Source organism: Melanerpes formicivorus, unplaced genomic scaffold, assembly GCF_026170545.1.
Source record: "Melanerpes formicivorus ecotype bairdi unplaced genomic scaffold, bMelFor1.0.p_v2 SCAF_1, whole genome shotgun sequence".
NCBI lineage: Eukaryota > Metazoa > Chordata > Aves > Piciformes > Picidae > Melanerpes > Melanerpes formicivorus.
In genome coordinates this window covers 4,400,624-4,420,683 of record NW_027142353.1, presented here as the reverse complement: position 1 = coordinate 4,420,683, position 20,060 = coordinate 4,400,624, and the positions used below count along the sequence as shown (strand labels likewise).

Genomic DNA, 20,060 nt, shown 5'->3' with positions numbered 1-20,060 from the left:
TCTCTCCATCCTTCTTGTAGGCCCCCTTCAGGTACTGGAAGGTTGTTATTAGGTCTCCCTGGAGTCTTCTCCATGCTGAACAGCCCCAGCTCCATCAGCCTGTCCTCATAGCAGAGGTGTTCCAAGCCCCTGATCAAAAAACATTAAAAAAGGCAGGATTAAAAGAGAGTACTCAATTTTGTTAATTTTGTGTTAATATACTATGCAAACAGCAACTGTCAGAAAACATTTGGCTCCTCATCTAGCATTTTTTCAGGCTTGTGGGTGTGTGGAGGCTTTATTGAATAGCTGCTGATTGAATCCAAGCAGAGAACATAAATGTGAAGCTAGCTCTTTCTCTGGTGCTTTAATGGGACTTAGGGCACATGTTCACAGCCTGGTGGGAAAGGTAAGGCTGTCTGAGCATGGGGTGTCTTATCATGAAAGCACAGTGTGTGTTTTGCTAGATAGCACAGGGCTGTTAGATAAGTGGTGAAATGATATAAATGCAGCTTTGTTCTTAACATGATGAAGGGACCTGTTGTATTATAAAGAACAGCTCCTTCCTCTGTTCAGTCTTGTAGATATTTTTAAGTTATCTAGGGACTTAGGAACTCTGAAACTCCCTTTTAGCCAGTTTTTATCAGCAGCTGATGGACAGTGTCTCATAGCTGCAGTTCTTGGTTTGTATTTGGGGAAAGCCTGCACTGGGCAAAGCTGGGGTGACAAAACTTGATGTGTTTTGTAAAAGAGTGTTTGGAAGTACATTCTTACCTTCTGTGTTTGTGAGCATGCAGCCAAGATATACAGAAATACAACTGTGTCTGCAGTCATATTTATAGGCAGCTCTAACAATAAATAATTAGGAGTAAACATTTTTTGTTTGATATCTTGAGAAAATAATGAACAGGAAGCTGTTCAGCATCTCAGCTTCCAGGTGCATCTTGTCCTTTCTGGCTGCATATAGGAACCCCGCTAAGGATGATCAGTTTAGTTCTCCTGGACCCCAATTCAAAATTGTTCAGTTCCAAGAATGGTGTTTAGATGCAATGCATCTTTGAAGTGGTCACACAGTCTGAACAAGGATTGCAATAGGGTAAGGACCTGGGCATAAAATGGGTCATTTCAGACTTCCTTGCTGCTTGGGAAAAGGAAACATGTTGAAAAAGTAGGATCACAGATGTCATCCAGATAAATGGAAATCTCTGCTCTGTGCAGTGTGAAACACAGTTTAGCTATCTTATCACGGAATCAGAGAATCACCAGGGTTGGAAGAGACCTCAAAGATCATCAAGTCCAACCTGTCACCACAGACCTCATGACTAAACCATGGCACCAAGTGCCACATCCAATCCCCTCTTGAACATCTCCAGAGACGGTGACTCCATCACCTCGCTGGGCAGCCCATTCCAATGGCTAACAGAGTCAGGGGAAGCTTCTTTTAATCAGCTCATAGACTCTTCAGAAATACAGTACTTTTAGTACGACACTAGTTGAACATGCAGATTGGTGCTAGTCATTCTGGGTGTTCCTATGGAAGGAAACAGGATGCAAAAATACTTTGATGTGATGTAGATTTCAAGCATAAGTGAAGAGCAACCTCAGCTAAGCAGGTTGCAGTATGGTGGAAGGCTGCCTTCATATGCCACTTTGAAACTGTTTGCATGCCAAGTACTTCATTTGAGACAAAATGTCTGTTCTTAGGTATTCCTACTACTTTCTCCTAGAATTTTGTTATTGTTTGCTCCTTTGCATCATAACCTTCTTATAGTGCCCCCCCCCAACTTAAAAACAAACACATACACACACATGCCCCCCCCAAAAAAAGAAACTCCACTTCTGTTCATCTAAAGATGTGGAGGTCTTAATATATTCACTTTTACTGATTTCTGTTCATGTGGATCCCTATGAACTAAACCCACACCTTAGTCAATTAATTTAAGTGAGCTTCTTGAATGAACGATGTGTTTTTCAGGTTTTGCTCTTAGCTGTCTAATTTCTGAATTTCTCTAATTCTGATAACTCTCTCTTGATAAACTATGAATCTGTTTACAAGTGCTTTGCTGTACCATAACTTTGATTTGAAGTTACCTAGTTTATACAAGCTGTTAAGTTTGCCTGAGAGCAGAGCAGAAATGAACCAACTTGTATCCTGTGCTAGCTTCAGTTCCCTGGGAGCTCATGGACAAATGAGCAACAGCACCTGGGGCCATGCCAGATGATTTTAAAACTCCCTAGAGAATAATTAACGAGTGTTGTATGTGTCTGCTGTGTCTGGGATACCCCTTTAAGGTGAGATTTCTGTTGTTCTTCCCTGAAGCATACTTGTATCTACCATATAGAAATAAATGGAATTGTTTTGGAAGCCCTTGTGGGTGTCACAGCTGAAACTGGAAGACATACTTGTGAATCCCACCACACAGAAGTCTGAGGCTTGGTAAGCAAAACTTATCTTGCCTTCCTAGATATGATGCTGGGAACCACAGAACAGATTTATTATGAAATGTGCTCACTCTCAGTGATGTAACTGACATGTTTCCTCTTGGGCTTTGCAAAACAAGTTCCAGCCTTGACTTCAGTGAGAACAGGACATTCAGACATGACCAAGAATTCCTAATGTATATAATTCCTAGATAGGCTAAGGTCTCCCAGGGGAGGCAGAAGATGATGGACAAGGGGAATGAAGTTAACTCCTCACAGGAGTGTATTTTCTGATTTCTGTTAATAGTTACATGGTTGCTGCTGACTCTCACCAGTGAGCTGGCATTCAGTTGCAAAATGAAGTATTTGATAATCTGGGCTATTCTAAGTGAAAAATGGCTTCAGATGTAGGAATTGTGGATAAACAGACTTTTAAGTTCCAGAGAAAACTATCATCTTTTATGAAAGAATAACTTGAGTACTTCCTTCTGATGCTTTAGCTTGAAGCCATATCTTGCTTTGATTGCAGCTGAGTAGGATAAGCAATACCTTAGCTGGAATGATTTAAGGAACTCCTGTGCTAATCTGAAGTGAATGGGATTTATATTATCCTTCAGAATAACTTAGTTAAACTTCAGAATAATGGTGGTGTGTCAGTGGCAAAACCTTTCTTCCGTTTTTATCCCTCCCCTAATCAACCCAGAAATGGAAGTTTAGTTTCCAGGCCAGGCAGGAGCCATGTAACAGGGATTGTCATGTAACAGCTAAGCATACTTCCATCCAGCCATAGGCATTGGGGCTGTACTGCTTTTCTGTGTGCAGAGAGCATACCTTAATATATAGCTGCCTAAGTAAATGGTAGTCAGATGAAGATGTGTGAACAAGCAAAACAATCATGTACTTAGTTACTTTCAGCTATTGAATCTGAAATACTTAGCCATTCAACTGTGTCTGTGTGGATTTACTTTTGAACTCCCTAACTGTTTAATTCTTTCACACCTAACATAAGCAGCTGATGAAATCTTAGCATTTTTAACAGCTAGTTATTGACATGATTAGACTCTTGTGACTCCCACTTGAGTAGCACTGTTTTGTGGTATGCTTTCCCTGCCTCCAGGCATGGTATTCATTATTCCTCTGTCTGCATCAGTGTGGTAGTTTTAAGCAAAATGGTGATTCAAAACTTTGGTCCTAGTGGAAGTTCCTTGCACCTATTTTTGAAGCTGCTGGGAATTCAGCTACTGGATCAATACAGCTTCGAACTCCTCTTTCGCTGTGTTTGTGTTAGGGTCGTTTGCTGGGTGTTACCTGTTGGCAACCTGTTTAAGCAGAATCATAGAACTATTTTGGTTGGAAGAGACCTCCAAGATCATCCACTCCAACCACCAGCCCAACACCACCATGGCCAATGAGCCCTGTCCCCAAGTTCCATGGCCACACAGTTCTTGAACACCTCCAGGGATGGGGACCCCACTACCTCCCTGGGCAGCATGAGAAATTTAATTATACTGCTGGTTGCTTCAGCATTTGATGCTGTCACAAGGTAATACAGTTTCTCTTGTGAACTGTTTGATTTCTGGACAATCTGGAACTTGTACAGGTGTATTTACAAAGTACTAGAAAGCTGATGAACAGTACTTGGTGGGGCAGAGTTGTTGTTGAAAGTTGCAGTCCACTTTTTTTCTGCTCTGTACACACAGTCTGATAAATTGTGTGTGTGGGGGGGAATGGAATGAAGTTGGAGGTGGGGAGATTCAGGCTGGAGGTGAGGAGGAAGTTCTTCACTGTGAGAGTGGTGAAGCCCTGGAATGGGTTGTCCAGGGAGGTGGTTGAGGCCCCATCCCTGGAGGTGTTTAAGATCAGGCTGGACGAGGCTCTGGCCAGCCTGATCTAGTGTGGGGTGTCCCTGCCCATGGCAGGGGGGTTGGAACTGGATGATCCTTGTGGTCCCTTCCAACTCTGACTGATACTGTGAAACTATGATACTATCTCCTAGATTTAACTGAAATTCCTGCAGTGCCTGTCTTTTTTCTGGACAAAATGTATGGACACCTTGTTAGGAGTCTTAATTTTTCTCATTTCCCAGGGTGAGTGCTGAATTACTCACCACTTACCATCCTCTCATTCAGTTACTGATGAAGCAGGTGGTTATTTTAGGAACTTATAAAGGTGATGACATCCATGGAAATAAACCATTTATTTAGAATAAACCAAACCAGGTTGGAAGAGACCTTCAAGATCATCGCGTCCAACCCATCAACCAATCCAACCCACCTAAACAACTAAACCATGGCACCAAGCACCCCATCAAGTCTCCTCCTGAAAACCTCCAATGATGGCGACTCCACCACCTCCTTGGGCAGCCCATTCCAATGGCAAATCACTCTCTCTGTATAGAACTTCTTCCTAACATCCAACCTAAACCTCCCCTGGCGCAGCCTGAGACTGTGTCCTCTTGTTCTGGTACTGGGTGCCTGGGAGAAGAGACCATCATCCACCTGTCTACAACCTCCCTTCAGGTAGTTGTAGAGAGTGATAAGGTCACTGCTGAGTCTGCTCTTCTCCAGGCTGAGCAATCCCAGCTCCCTCAGTCTTTCCTCATAGGGCTTGTATCCGACACAGGTGATCTTCAACCAAATTTGGGCTGATACTTGCTTGAGGAATCATAATGGTTTGCCATGCAGTAGTGCTGAAACCTTTATCTCTTGACTACAGAAGAACAGGCTTTCAAAGGTGCGTTCATTTCATAGTGAATCAATGGGATCATTCATCTTTTTAAATGAAATGGAGAGCTTCTGTCTTGAAGTCACTGGTTTTAAAAGCTCTGCAGCTTTCTTAAATGTGGTGGATGGAGCACTTGTTTCAGACTTAGCACTTGTACTTTAAATACGCCAAAATGAGTCTCGCTGGTTTGTGATCTGTATTTAAGAAGTGGATTGTGACCATAAATGGGCAAAATACTTCAATACTTCAACTGTAGCTTGCCTTCTTCTTCTTTTTTTTTTTTTTTTTTTTTGTTTTCCCAAAAGGAAATGAATGCAGAGAATGTATTAATTGTTTGGGACTGTTCATGTGACAGCCTTATCATCTCAGGCAAGCCCTTTTAAAAATAGGGTATGTGTTAAATGTGATTGAGTTCTTCAGAACAACATCTTCTTTAATAAGCATATTAGAAAATGAAGTGCCAAATGCAGTTTTCAGGAGCAAATTCCAAGTTAACATCTGAATGTGTAGTTCTACAAATCAGGAAAAAAAACTTGGATTAAGCACTTTGAAAGTTAAGGTTGAATGGATGTGACAAGAAAGCTCTCCAGTGCTAAATCTTTCACTGGGAACTGTGTCCTGAACTTGTAAAAAACTCGAGAATACTTGAAGAAGCTCAGTGTGTCTAACTGGTAGGTGAATTGAGACTTGCTATTCTGTGAATTCTGGAGAGCCCTGTACTGACACTTCTGTGAGTTTCAGAGCATTCAAGCAGAGTCAGTCTGAGCTGTATCTGAAAGGTGGAAAAGTGTCAGTCTGACTGGTCTAAACATAGGAGTGAAATACTGGTTTCAAGCACCTTCCATACATAAATCAGTGTTGCTCTTGGGCTATGCTGTCACTGCCATCATTGAAGGTCTTTGATATTCTCCTGAGGAGTGTTTGCATGCAAGTGTAAAGAAGGCATTTGTTGTCTGTTCAGGCATCCAGACAATCTTGTAACTCTTAAACATGCTTTCCTGTTAGGAAACTTGATATGCTTTCTCTTATGTTTTAGGAAAGCACACTTCCAGGTTTCCAAGGAGTTAGTAAATAGGACCGCAGGGGAAATGGCCCTCAGGGACAAGGGAGCAGAACAGAGCTGGCAGATCTTTAAGGATGCTCTCTGTAGAGAGAGATCTCAATCCCCATATGTAAAAAAATTGGGCAAGGAGGACAAGAGGCCACCACGGTTGATCTGTGACCTGCTGGTCAAACTAAAGGGCAAGTTGGAGCTACACAGGAAATGGAAGGAGGGACAGGCATCTTGGGAAGAGTATAGGGACGTTTCCCAGCTGTGGAGGGACAAGGTCAAGCAGGCCAAGGCACAGCTGGAACTGAACTTGGCAAGGGATCTAAAGAAAAACAAGAAAGGCTTCTACAGGTACATTAATCATAAAAGGAAGGTTAAAGACCACATACCCCCTCTGATGAGCAGCAATGGGGAACTTGTATCAACAGACAAGAAGGCTGAGATTTTCAACATCTTTTTTGCCTCAGTCTTCATTGGCAGCCCCTCTCCTCATTGCTCTCATGTTGATAGACCACAAGTTGGAGACCAGGGTGACATGGTTCCTCCCACTGTAAGTGAAGACAAGGTGGCTGATCATCTGAGGAACCTGAAGATATACAAGTCCATGGGGCCTGATGAAATGTGTCCCAGAGTCCTGGGGGAGTTGGCTGATGTGGTTGCCAGGCTGCTCTCCATGATATTTGAGAAGTTCTGCCAGTTAGGTGAGGTCCCTGAGGACTGGAAGAATGGAAACATCACACCCACTTTTAAAAAGGGTAGAAAGAAGAATTCTGGGAACTATCATCCTGTCAGACTCACCTCCATGCCTGGGAAGATCATGGAATAGATCCTCCTAGATGCCATGCTAAGGCAGGAAGGTGATTCAAGGTAGTCAGCATGGCTTTGCTAGGGGCAGGTCCTGTCTGACTAACCTTGTGGCTTTCTATGACAAAGTGACTATGTGAGTAGATAAGAGATAGAATAGAACAGAATAAACCAGGTTGGAAGAGACCTTCAAGATCATCGCGTCCAACCTATCACCCAACACCACCCAATCAACTAACCCATGTAACCAAGCACCCTGTCAAGTCTCCTCCTGAACACCTCCAGTGATGGCGACTCCACCACCTCCCCAGGCAGCCCATTCCAATGGGCAATCACTCTCTCCGTGTAAAACTTCCTCCTGACCTCCAGCCTGAACTTCCCCTGGCGCAGCCTGAGACTGTGTCCTCTTGTTCTGGTGCTGGCTGCCTGGGAGAAGAGACCAACCTCTGCCTGTTTACAACCCCCCTTCAGGTAGTTGTAGAGAGCAATAAGGTCACCCCTGAGTCTCCTCCTCTCCAGGCTAAGCAGCCCCAGCTCCCTCAGCCTCTCTTCATAGGGCTTGTGTTCCAAGCCCCTCACTAACTTCGTTGCCCTTCTCTGGACTCGTTCCAGCAAGTCAACATCCTTCCTAAACTGAGGGACCCAGAACTGGACACAGTACTCGAGGTGTGGCCTAACCAGTGCAGTGTACAGGGGCAGAATGACCTCCCTGGTCCTGCTGGCCACACTGTTCTTAATGCAGGCCAGGATGCCATTGGCCCTCTTGGCTGCCTGGGCACACTGCAGGCTCATGTTCATCCTACCATCAACCAGCACCCCCAGGTCCCTCTCTGCCTGGCTGCTCTCCAGCCACTCTGACCCCAGCCTGTAGCACTGCATGGGGTTGTTGTGGCCAATGTGCAGAACCCGGCACTTGGATGCGTTAAATCTCATGCCGTTGGACTCTGCCCATCTGTCCAGCCTGGATGACCTATTAATGTGATCTATCTGGACTTCCGTAAGGCCTTTGGCGTGGTCCCCCACAACATCCTGCTCGCCAAGTTGGAGAGATGTGTATTTGATGGGTGGACTGTTCAGTGGGTAAGAAATTGTCTGGACGGTCACATCCACAGGGCGGTGCTTAATGGCTTAAAGTCCAGATGGAGAGCAGTGACAAGTGGTGTCCCACAGGGGTCTGTACTGGGACCTGTATTATTAATATTGTTATCAATGATATAGACAGTGGGATCAAGTGCACCATTCAGCAAGTTTGCAGATGACACCAAGCTGTGTGGTGTTGTCAATACACCAGAGGGACAAGAAGTCATCCAGAGGGACCTGGACAAGCTGGAGAAGGGGCCCCAGGTGAACTTTATGAGGTTCAACAAGAGCAAGTGCAAGGTTCTGTGCCTGGGCTGGAACAATTCTCACTATCACTAGAGACTGGGGGATGAGGAGATAGCCAGCAGTCCTGAGGAAAGGGACTTGGGGGTGCTGATGGACAAGAAGCTGGACATGAGCAGGCAGTGTATGTTTGCAGCCCAGAAGGCAAATCACATCGTGGGCTGGATCAAAAGAAGCGTTGCCAGCAGATCCAGATGGGTGATTCTGCCACTTTGCTCTGGTGAGACCTCACCTGGAATACTGTGAACAGTTCTGAAGCCCTCAGTATAGGAAGGACATGGACCTGATGGAGAGGGTCCAGAGGAGGGCCACAAGAATGATCAGGGGGCTGGAACATCTCTGCTGCAAGGACAGGCTGAGGGAGCTGGGGTTGTTCAGCCTGGAGAAGAGGAGGCTCTGAGGAGACCTAATAGCAGTGTTCCAGTACGTGAAGGGGGCCTACAGGAAGGATGAAAAGAGACTGTTTACAAAGGCCTGCAGTGACAGGACGAGGAGCAATGGCTTCAAACTAGAGAAGGGCAGATTTAGATTGGATGTCAGGAAGAAGTTCTTTGCTATGATGGTGGTGGAAGACTGGAACAGGTTGCCCAAGGAGGTGGTTGAGGCCCCTTCCCTGGAGATTTTCAAGGTAAAACTCAACAGGACCCTGGGCAGCCTGGTCTAGTTGGGGATGTGCCTGCTGACTGCGGGGAGGTTGGACTAGATGACCTTTGGAGGTACCTTCTGGTCTGGACCATTCTGTGATTCTATTATCCTCCTTATTTAAATTTGGGTACTTGGCAAAGCAACACTTATGTGCATGTGTAGCACAAACATATTAGGTGATTCACAAGTTTCCAGTAGTAAATTAGGTGATATGGTAGGTTCTTTATGCATAAACTGTGCAGCTGGGGTAGACTTTTTTCTGCACAAGATCCTGGGTTGATCTCAAGTAAAAATTGTTTTGAGAGATGAATTTTATTTTACTTATGCATACCTGTTTAAAATTTTCTCTTTCTTTAGGCTGTTTAGTGGTAGTTTTCTGCTTTGCCTTCAGCAGGAGTATGTGATCTCCCCATTATATGGTGTGAGGTTCAGTGTTGGTGTAAAAATGTGCACTACTCTGTAGTAGTTTTTTAGAAACAAACCTAACTGGTCTTTTTACCAGGCAGATGGAAAAAAATACAGGCCAGGCAAATAGGACAAGACTCTGGTTCCCGAAAACAAAGCTTTACTGCATGCAGTACTTTTAATGGGTTTTTTGCTTGTTCCTCATGTTTTCTGTTGCTGTAAGCTTTGGCTACCCTCATCAGAAACATGAAAGCACTGTCTGCCAGGGGTAACAGTCAGCTTGAAGCTCAAAAAATTACTTTCACTGGGTCATTCTTTGCCAGCCCCTGTGTTCCAGTATTCCTGCTGCTGGGCTTGTGTTGTATTAGCCCAGACTTGAAGTAGAATGAATTGGAGTTGATGGCAAATGCTTTTTACTGCCTGCTAAAAACCTGGCTTTGTGTTTTCTAAACTGTATTTTTAGAAGTACACTAAGTACAGGTGGGTTATGTAAATGCTTGGCAATTTGGCTGTTATTCTTTTCCCTTTGTTATAGCATTTCTTTTGGCTACAAATCCTCCTCATTTCTGTTAAACTGAAGATGGTCGGTATTCCTTCACCACTAAGTCAGCTGATGGGGACAAATTCTTCTGATTTCTAAACATCTGTGACACAAGCAAAATCAACAAATTGCTTGCATGACTGCCTAAATTGAATTACTCTGAGATGGCCTTTACTGGAAAGATGCATTTTTAATGGGGAAAATTAAGTGGATCATTGTCACAAGCATGTGAAACAGCAGTCTACTATATATGCAGAATTATAAAAGGTCTGGATGATCACTTCTGTGCTAACTGGATGGCAGTTAAAAGAAAACAACTTCTTTTTCCCCTCCCCTCCTTCTTTCTGGTTGAGAATAGCTATTGATATCTGCGCTTTGGCTGCCATTTGAACGTGTTTTTGTGTAAGATAAGAAGTTTGTCTCAGTGTCAAATGCCTGATACATAGCAGGATGTGCTATGTGGCTTATTTTGTCGCAGTTCATGTTTCACTGCTGTGGCTGTGTTCTTTTACTTGTGGATATTCTATTTAGAACTAACTGAAAGGAGAGTCATGGCTGATTGCTCCTAATTTTTTCCTCACATTGTGCTGGTTTCTACTTGCTAGATGTTAGACTCTTTCAATAATTAACAAAGCACAGCTGTTAATTTGTGAGCATTATCCTGTTTGTCTCTTGTTTGCTTTTAAATATACATAGCTAGATCTTGTTATTTAAATCTGAGGCAGCGTGGGTTCTTCCAGCCCAAAGTCAGGAAATACTTGGCTTTTGAAGTGTAACGGTTGGTGTAGGGAGCTCTGGCTCTGCTGTGGAAATGCTGTGACTGCACTGCCAGTCTTTTCTGAGAGGGAGATCTTTCTGCATCCGCTTATCCTCGGAATCTGCTTCGGAGCCCTTGTGTTCGTGACACTAAGGTTTGGTGACAGTTTTGATTGGACATGCCTGTGCTTCTGAACTGGACTCCATACCAGAAGGTACTGACTGTTCCTGATGTTTGTGCATGAAGTTCATTCATCTTGCATCTCTTTGTGTTGTGGAAGGGATATGACACTGCGCCCCATGTGGGGAAGGAGTAAGAGGGGCTCATCTTCTTCCTTGCTTTGAAAATAACTGCCTTGCTAAAACTGCTGTCATTAAGTAGCCAGACTTGTTAGACACGTTTCTTAGATTAGTACTTCACAGTCATGCTAATGTTTATAAGCCTTATGGTATGAAGAGGGGCTGTGCTTTGTTAATAGATTCCAGACTGACATTTTCCATGCGGAAGCTAGAAACACACTAACAAAAGCTGCAGCTTCTCTGCACAGTGAAGTTCTCTCCAGCAGTGGAAATAATTATATGCTGCAAGTGTATTTAGTTCTTCTTTGCAATATCCGTAGTGTCCTAAGTTTGCCTTATAACTGTGCAGTAATTACTGTGGGATGCATTTGAATGCTCTCTCTCCAACAAAAAGGGAGTTCCACCTTTATCACTGGAGGCTGTTGTAAATTCAAAGGACGTGTATATAGTTTTTTTGTGCTCCAGCTTCTGTCACTGCTGTAAGGAAAGCGTTCAGTATCACCATGGAGATACTCTACCTATTCCAGAGTTGTGACAAACTGTTCTAGTGTTAGGCTGCAGCATGCATGGCTTAGTAGTCTTGATAGCTTCTCTGTTTTGCATCTTAAGGACATGGGCGGTAACACCTCCTAGCTAAAGTTCTTTTTGTGGGTTTTAAGGTAGGGTTGATAAAGTTGGAAGTAATTGTAACAAAATCCTACTGAGTTCTGTGATGTGAGAAAATTTGCTAAGAAAGTTTTAAATTTGATGTTAGTGATTTTCCTGTAGTCATCACTTCATTTTCAATCCTCTTCTTGTGTTTAATCAAGTCAGATGAAAGAGTTTAAATTAGTTACATCAGTTAAACTGATGTTTTCAGCATGAAAATACATTTCTGACATAGAGCACAGTGAAATTTCTTGATGTGTACTAGATATATAGTAGAATGGTTCTTGGCAGTACTATTCACATGTGCTTTGAACAGTGCAGTACTACTTGAAGGAGAGATGGAATGGATTTGGAGATGATTTGGCTGAAATTGATGCTGTCTTTCATTTCATCTCAACAAAATTCTACTACCCATAGTAAATGGAGCTTATGACAGTATAACTTCTTTCTTTGTATATTCAAAGCTGAATCTTACTGTAGGCCATACAAAACTTGACCAGTGTCATCTCTTCTGAGTACAGGTAACGTTGTTGAATCGTCACACACATAACCAGATCTAACTGGGTGAGGAGTGGTTCATACAGTCTTAGGCTAACAAATAGGAATAATAACAGATTTAATTTGGATTTCCAAGTGTTATTTTTTTTCTCCCTTTTAGTGAGTCTTATTATGCTGGAACGAGTCCAGAGAAGGGCAACGAAGTTGGTGAGGGGCTTGGAAGACAAGCCCTATGAGGAGAGGCTGAGGGAGCTGGGGTTGCTTAGCCTGGAGGAGACTCAGGGGTGACCTTATTGCTCTCTACAACTACCTGAAGGGGGGTTGTAGACAGGCAGAGGTTGGTCTCTTCTCCCAGGCAGCCTGCACCAGAACAAGAGGACACAGTCTCAGGCTGCGCCAGGGGAAGTTCAGGCTGGAGGTCAGGAGGAAGTTTTACACAGAGAGAGTGATTGCCCATTGGAATGGACTGGGGAGGTGGTGGAGTCTCCATCACTGGAGGTGTTCAGGAGGAGACTTGACAGGGTGCTTGGTTGCATGGGTTAGTTGATTAGGTGGTGTTGGATGATAGGTTGGACGTGATGATCTTGAAGGTCTCTTCCAACCTGGTCTGGTCTGGTCTGATCTGGTCTATTCTATTCTATTCTATTCTATTCTATTCTATTCTATTCTATTCTATTCTATTCTATTCTATTCTATTCTATTCTATTCTATTCTATTCTATTCTATTCTATGTGTCCCTGAAGTGAAATATTGCTTCTTAAATGTCATCGTGGAACTCTTCATACTTACCTCTTAACTCACAGTCTTGTTTGTTTGGTTGTGGTATTTGTTTTGGTTTCTTTCTCCTTAACCAAGTTTTTGAGTGTTCTTTACACTGAGGAGCCAAAATAGTATCACAGGTCTAGTCTTGTAACTTATGGTACAAACAGTCCATCCTGATAGCATAAGCACTCTTTCAAGGGTGGTATAGCTCACATGCCTCTGTTGCCCCCAGATGCCACGTACAGCTCTTGACATTCTGAAGGGGAAGAAAGCTCATCTGACATTCTTTTGTCTGTTTCATGTGGTATAAATTTATTAATACTTGACAGAGTTCAGTGTGCCTGTGACTACTGAAGCATGAAATCAGTGTTCCATTAGAGAAAGCTTTGAGTGCTGTTCCAATGTATGTTTAGTCCCTTCATCTACATAATGCACAATATCTATCTACTTCTTCATAAAGCTAGTCAGGATTTTTGTTTTTCTGACAACTTTTCAGTTATTTGCCTGGTGATGTGTATGCTCTTGGCTTTTAGCTCTTCAGGACCTTGTAGCTTCTGGTTTGGGAGCTTACCCTTTTCTCTCCAAGCATTAGAAGTGAGAAGGTTATAGACTTTTTATATTTGTGGTCAAAAAATACAATATATTGGATGACATTTAGAATGTCATTTTAAGATGATTATCATGTTGAAGATGTGAGTTTAAGATGTTTATAATAATACAAGCTTGTATTGCCTTATCAATGTACTTTGCAACTCCCTTTGGGACATAGTCATATTCTCTGCCCAGAAATATTTGCAAAAAGGTGGTAGACCCCTAGCCCATGGGACTTGGGAGAGGCAAAGCATGGAAGCCTTAAGACTTCTCCAGTTGTTCCAGTATTAGCACCAATGGGTTTGTTCAGGCTGGAAGTGTGTCTCTCTTACCCTGCAAATGTACTACCTATCTCCCTCTACCTCAGCCTCCTTCTTTGACGTAACTGTATCTTAACAAAGATTCTGAGTATGTTAAATAGATTAAATGCTTAAATATTTTAAGGATTGATGTTCTTTATATGCATAAGAATGCTTGAAATCCACGTGATAACTTTTTTAACCTTTTAATTTGGCTCAATTGTAACAGCTGGTAATATCTGTCCAGGAAGATCTGCTGTGGCTCTATGGATTTCAGGAACAGGAATTTCATTTCTCCTCTTTGGCTGCTTAATTTCATGAGCCTGCTGCAGGGAAATAGTAGAACTTGGAAATATAATTAAGTTTTGAATGTTTCTGGAGTGTGTCTTCTTAATGTTACTAAAAGTAGTTAAGCAATTTTCATCCTGTTAGTTGAGTATTTTAAAATCTCTACTGTGCTTACAATTTTGTCTAACCTTGCCTGGCAATTTCAGCATTGAAAGGTAATAAGCTAATATCCAAATCCAGATAAGTTACACAATTTTGATGGCAAAACTTTTGTGACGGGGTCTTGTTGCTATACAGAGGAGCAAAATGTCAAACCCCGATGATATACGACAAAGAAAGGCACAAAAAGTCACATGCTTGATAATTTTGTAACTTTTCCTGTCTCTTGCATTTTGGGAAAATACAGATGCAAGCTCTTATTTATACACTTGATCCCAGTTGTGATTTTTGCTTGAAGTAAAAAAGGTTAAATGAAAATACTGTAATCTGATCAAGTATGTCTCAGATGGTAATGGCTCTTGGTTCTTGATAAGGTGGTATCACGATGGAAGTGAAGCAGGTCAGGTCTAACAGTTCATGCTGGCACATTGTCAATCATTGGATACATTATCATCACCATACACTTATTCCTGTACACTAAAGACCAGTAAAGTCCATATATATGGCTAAATACCAAGCACTGTTAGTATCTGTTTTGCATTTTAGATGTGAAGCCCTTTTTCACACCATGATATCTTGGGAATTCCTGAAGCAACCAACAAGCACCTGCAAAGGGTTCTGGACTGTCTGACAGATATTTGCTATCCATTGTGATGCCCTGTATTATGTTGCTTTCCTCTTCATCTGTTTATACAGAAAGCATTCATAACTATGGAGATTAAATAAGTTAAATAATGCCACTTTTACTTTCTGGATAGGTAGAAACAGGAAAAAAGTGACTACTGGTGAGAGTGCAGTCTAAAAATAGCACACCCTGTAAACAAAGTTTTCTAAAGAAAACATGGAATAAGGATTAGTTGGGCAGTGTTAGATGAAACCTCTGTGCTAATGTTGGGATCCCTCCATACTGATGTGAAAATACTTTGGCAATTTATGTGGTAAGCAGAAGCAAAAGCTATACAGAGAGCAGGGCTTTTGAAACAGTAATTGCGACACAGATACTAGTGTCTGAAGAGTATGCATGATCTGGAAAAGATGGACATAGAAAACTAAGTGATAAATGGCAGGCTGGTAGGGTAGGTTTTGTTTAGATAGAATTGCAGTTACTTAAAACTCTGTGTGTTTGTGGAGATCTCTGAGAGAGGAGGGGATGAAAAGGGAATCCTATCATTGTAGAGATAATAGTTTCTTGTCCCCATCATGTGTTGACTTTTGCTGGCAGAGGAAGAGGAGGATAGGATGGTTTAGGAAGCTATTGGATATTATTAGAAAGATTCAAGAACTTCTTCTCCAGTCTTTCTTTTAGAAGTGATGAGGAAGAGGCAGAACCCAGCTAGTGGTGTGGAAGTGATGGTGCACTTTTTGAAAAATCCAGATTGCTGGCTAAACATTTGACTGTGTGTAGAATTCATGCATTTTGAACAGAACTGTTGTTTGTCACTGTCCTTTGAAGAGTAATACGTGAATTGTCCTGTAACAGATTCTGGATTCTAAAAAGGGAAACATTAATTAAAGCACAGCCATCTTTTGAATGTTGATAAAATAGAGAAGTAAGGGGTCTAAACTATAGAGCTTCTTTAAGCACAGACTAGAGAAAGAATAAGAGGACCAAGCAGTGGGAAAGTATCTGCATTTTGGAATACAAACCAGCATGCATAAAGTGAGAATTGTTTATGTCCAGCTGAACTGGCCTGGCTGGGAGGAAGCTCACCTTGGACAGTGGTAAAGCAGCCTAGTAGCAATGATGAGCAAAGATTAAATACACTGTAGTATCTCTGTCATGTCAAGACTGACTTTTAGCCTCACTGAAAACTGAGATGATGATGACATCTATAGGGATGAAAGCCAAATGGCCAGTAGGTCTCAGGGTAATTGAACTTCATTTTGCAATAAATGAACTGGAAGCAGATTTGAGTTGAATGCCCAGTGCATGAGGAGTGTATAATGGGATTAAGAAGAGGTAATTTTCCACTGTGATTTGCAAAAGTATTGGCATAGGAGATTACTGCCTTATTAGCAAGTTTCAACTGGTTTTGTGTGACTGAAAGGAAGTGATACTGAAAGGAGCATGGATTATATACTATGGTGTTACTTCAGAGTTATCCTTTTGGGAATACTTTGAAACAAATTATTAAATGTTATTAATATGGCAAAAAGCTGTAAGATGTACAGAAGCTGTTGATTGAACCAGCTGTTGTGTTGATTGATTGCATTGAGAACTGATTTATTTTGCAAAGGACATCATAAAGATATTCTATCTTGATTTCATTTTCACTAGTAACTTCCCCAATGTATGAAATGTGATGTCATTAGTTATCCTTCTGTGGGTGGTGACACCTGGATAAGCAGAGGGTAGGTAACGTTAAAAGAGCAACTAGAACGACTGTGATCTGCAGACAGCAGAACTGAGCAAGTCCTTGTTTTCTTTATTGGAGGCAAAATGAAAAAGCAGCTTGCACATTCAGTATGTTGATACTGAAGGCAGAGACCCTCCCAGTGTGAGTGAGAGAAAATCAGGAAGAAACTGTCTTTAAAACATGGAGTGATACAGGGCTGAAACTGAGGGTTTGTAATGGAGATGTGCAGTTTGGCCTTACAGGATATAGTAGGAATCTGTAGGTAAGAATGATTGGGTGATGACTGAGACAGCAGGGAAACATAACCTTCAAGTAACCTATGTCATAGGTTAGATGGGATTAGGTTTTTATAGTAGGTAATAAACGGAAGCTATTGTGATTGTATATGGTACTTAGGTAAGGTTTCTGTGTGCTTGCTGCCTGTGTTCCAAACCTATCAGTGGAAACTGATAGGATTGCTTGTCCCTTTTTCAAAAAAACTTCTTATACAGCAGCCCTCTGCAGGACAAAAAGAGAGCAGCAGTGATGGCCCTATGCAAAATACAGCAGTAAGAAATGCCAATATGGGAAGAGGACTACAGAAAAGAGAAGGCAAAAATAAGGCAACAAGCTGTCACTAGACTTCCTGGTAATTTAGAACTTTATGTTCTGAAACAGGATGCAGTGAAAGAAATTATTTGCTTTGCTTCCACTGTGTAAGTTGTCTTTACAGAATTTAGAATTTACTATTTTTTATGTTTTCAGCCAAGAAGCAAAGTAACATGCAAAGTCAGCCTCTGAAGAAGCAGCCTGTGTAAATAGTACAATGATACATAAAACATTTGCTAATCTCAGTTTAAGAAGGACATCAAAACACTTGAACATGTCCAGAGAAGGGCAACAAGGCTGGTGAGAGGCCTTGAACACAAGCCCTATGAGGAGAGGCTGAGGGAGCTGGGATTGTTTAGCCTGGAGAAGAGGAGGCTCAGGGGTGACCTCATTGCCCTCTACAACTACCTGAAAGGTGGTTGTAGCCAGGAAGGGGTTGGTCTCTTCTCCCAGGCAACCAGCACCAGAACAAGGGGACACAGTCTCAAGCTGTGCCAGGGGAGGTTTAGACTCGAGGTGAGGAGGAAGTTCTTCATCGAGCGAGTCATTCGTCATTGGAATGGACTGCCCGGGGAGGTGGTTGAGTCACTGTCCCTGGAGGTGTTCAAGAGGGGATTGGATGTGGCACTTGGTGCCATGGTCTAATCATGGGGTCTGTGTTGATAGGCTGGACTCGATGATCCTTGAGGTCTCTTCCAACCTTAGTTATACTGTGATACTGTGATACTAAACAAACCTTTCACATTGTCCTTTAGGTTCCTGATGTCATCAGCAGCATAAGACAAATCTCCAAGGCAGCACTGAAAGAAGATGCCAAGCCAAGTAAGGATAGTGAAGATGCCTTCTATGACTCTCAAAAATTTGAGGTCTTGTACTGTGGAAAGGTAACAGTGGCTCACAAGAAAGCTCCCTCCACACTAATAGATGACTGCATTGAGAAATTCAGCCTTCATGAACGCCAGCGTCTGAAACTCTTAAATGAGCAGCGGAATAATGAGTCAAGTTTGGATTTACCTTTGTGTGAAGGAAATACGCCAACTTCTCCATTAGAGAGCCCCTTTGAGGAGCTGGAGAGCCCAAATAACACTACAGGGCATGCTGCAATGTTTACAATTGGCAGCCAGACCAACTTGACCAACCTGGCCAGCACTCGTGGCTCCTTTCCAGAGCGAATTTTAGAGGACTCTGGCTTTGATGAGCAACAAGAGTTTCGCTCCCGGTGCAGCAGTGTCACTGCAGTTATGCAAAGAAAGGTTCATGACACCAACATGAAAATACAGTCACGCAGAAGACATGCAAGTGCACCCAGTCATGTTCAGCCTTCTGATTCTGAGAAGAACAGGACAATGTTGTTCCAGGTGTGTAATGGGATAAGCAATTTCATGTAGGTTTTGCAGGGTATCTTCCCCTGTGCACTTTGAAGCTGAGACAAGGTTTGCAAAACGAGTAAAATGGATGGAGTATGGTTTTGTGGCTTGTCATAATTATTGATTTATCTGTTCAGAAATGATTGGGACACAAGTAGCTGAACTTTCTTAAGGAAGTAATCTCAACTAATTGAGCTCATTTTAAGAAAAAATAATTACTTGGAGTAACTACTCACAGGAGCAGAGTTTCTAGGTAAATAATTATTTTCTATGCATTTCTGGTGAGATGTAGGACCTAGCTGAAGAAAAGTGAGTATTCCTTCATAAAAAGAATCAAGACTTCCATCTGAACAAACCTTTTATGTGCAATTAAAAAGAAGCTCACAATGCCACATAAGACTTTCACAGCCTTATATTTGAGACAGCCCCTTTATGATAATTTGTATTATTGTTCATCTTGGCTTTCCCAAATGAGTGCTCAAATGTCTCTGCACTGAAGGCTTCTTCCTTCAGACCTCAGGGTTATTTCTTCTCCTGCCTGAAGTGCATTTGACATCTTTGGAGCTTGTATTGAGAAAAGAAAAGGGCACTTAAAGGAAGTGACCCATAAAAGAAAAGATCTTTGGACCTTAAAATTGCAGGGGGCTAAATGCTTGGGTTTTGTCTTTCCATTTGCTTTAAAGATCATTCTTTCCTTGTATTCTTTTGGAGAAATGCTAACTGAAGTGAAAATGCATTGCCCTTTGGAAAGCCACAGCTATCACTACAAATGAAAAGTATTTAGCTGAAAAAACTCCCTGAGGTCTATGGAATAAGTTCCATATACTTGAGAAATAATTTGCAGAAGCTTGCTCCAGAACCTGTTCTTTCTCATATGGAATTACTACAGAAACAAAAAGTATCATTCTGCCCCTGTACACTGCATTGGTTAGGCCGCAGCTCAAGTACTGCATCCAGTTCTGGGCCCCTCAGTTTAGGAAGGATGTTGACTTGCTGGAGCAACAAAGTTGGTGAGGGGCTTGGAACACAAGCCCTATGAGGAGAGACTGAGGGAGCTGGGATTGCTTAGCCTGGAGAAGAGGAGACTCAGCAGTGACCTTATTGCTTTCTACAACTACCTGAAGGGAGGTTGTAGACAGACAGAGGCTGGTCTCGTCTCACAGGCAACCAGCACCAGAACAAGAGGACGCAGTCTTAGGCTGCGCCAGGGGAGGTTTAGGCTGGAGGTTAGGAGGAAGTTCTACACAGAGAGAGTGATTGCCCATTGGAAGGGGCTGCCCGAGGAGGTGGTGGAGTCACCATCACTGGAGGTGTTCAGGAGGAGACTTGATAGGGTGCTTGGCTGCATGGTTTAGTTGATTGGGTGGTGTTGGATGATAGGTTGGACGTGATGATCTTGAAGGTCTCTTCCAACCTGGTCTGGTCTGGTCTATTCTATTCTATCACCTTATGATCAACAGTTTTTCAGCTGATTTATGGTGTAGTTGAAAAAAA

At 42.4% G+C, this 20,060-nt stretch overlaps 1 protein-coding gene across 3 annotated transcripts in view; it reads left to right on the top strand.

Annotated features, from left to right (window-relative positions):
• Positions 1-20,060, top strand: part of TBC1D4 (TBC1 domain family member 4) — a 120,434-nt gene that overhangs the window by 48,699 nt on the left and 51,675 nt on the right. For 2 of the 3 annotated variants that reach the window (XM_068153669.1, XM_068153583.1), the window contains exon 2: positions 17,955-18,557. In XM_068153669.1, coding sequence (XP_068009770.1) covers positions 17,955-18,557 — 603 coding nt within the window. Of the gene's footprint in view, positions 1-10,868; positions 10,925-17,954; positions 18,558-20,060 lie in introns of those variants that run through there. The other variant, XM_068153744.1, reaches the window with a different exon arrangement.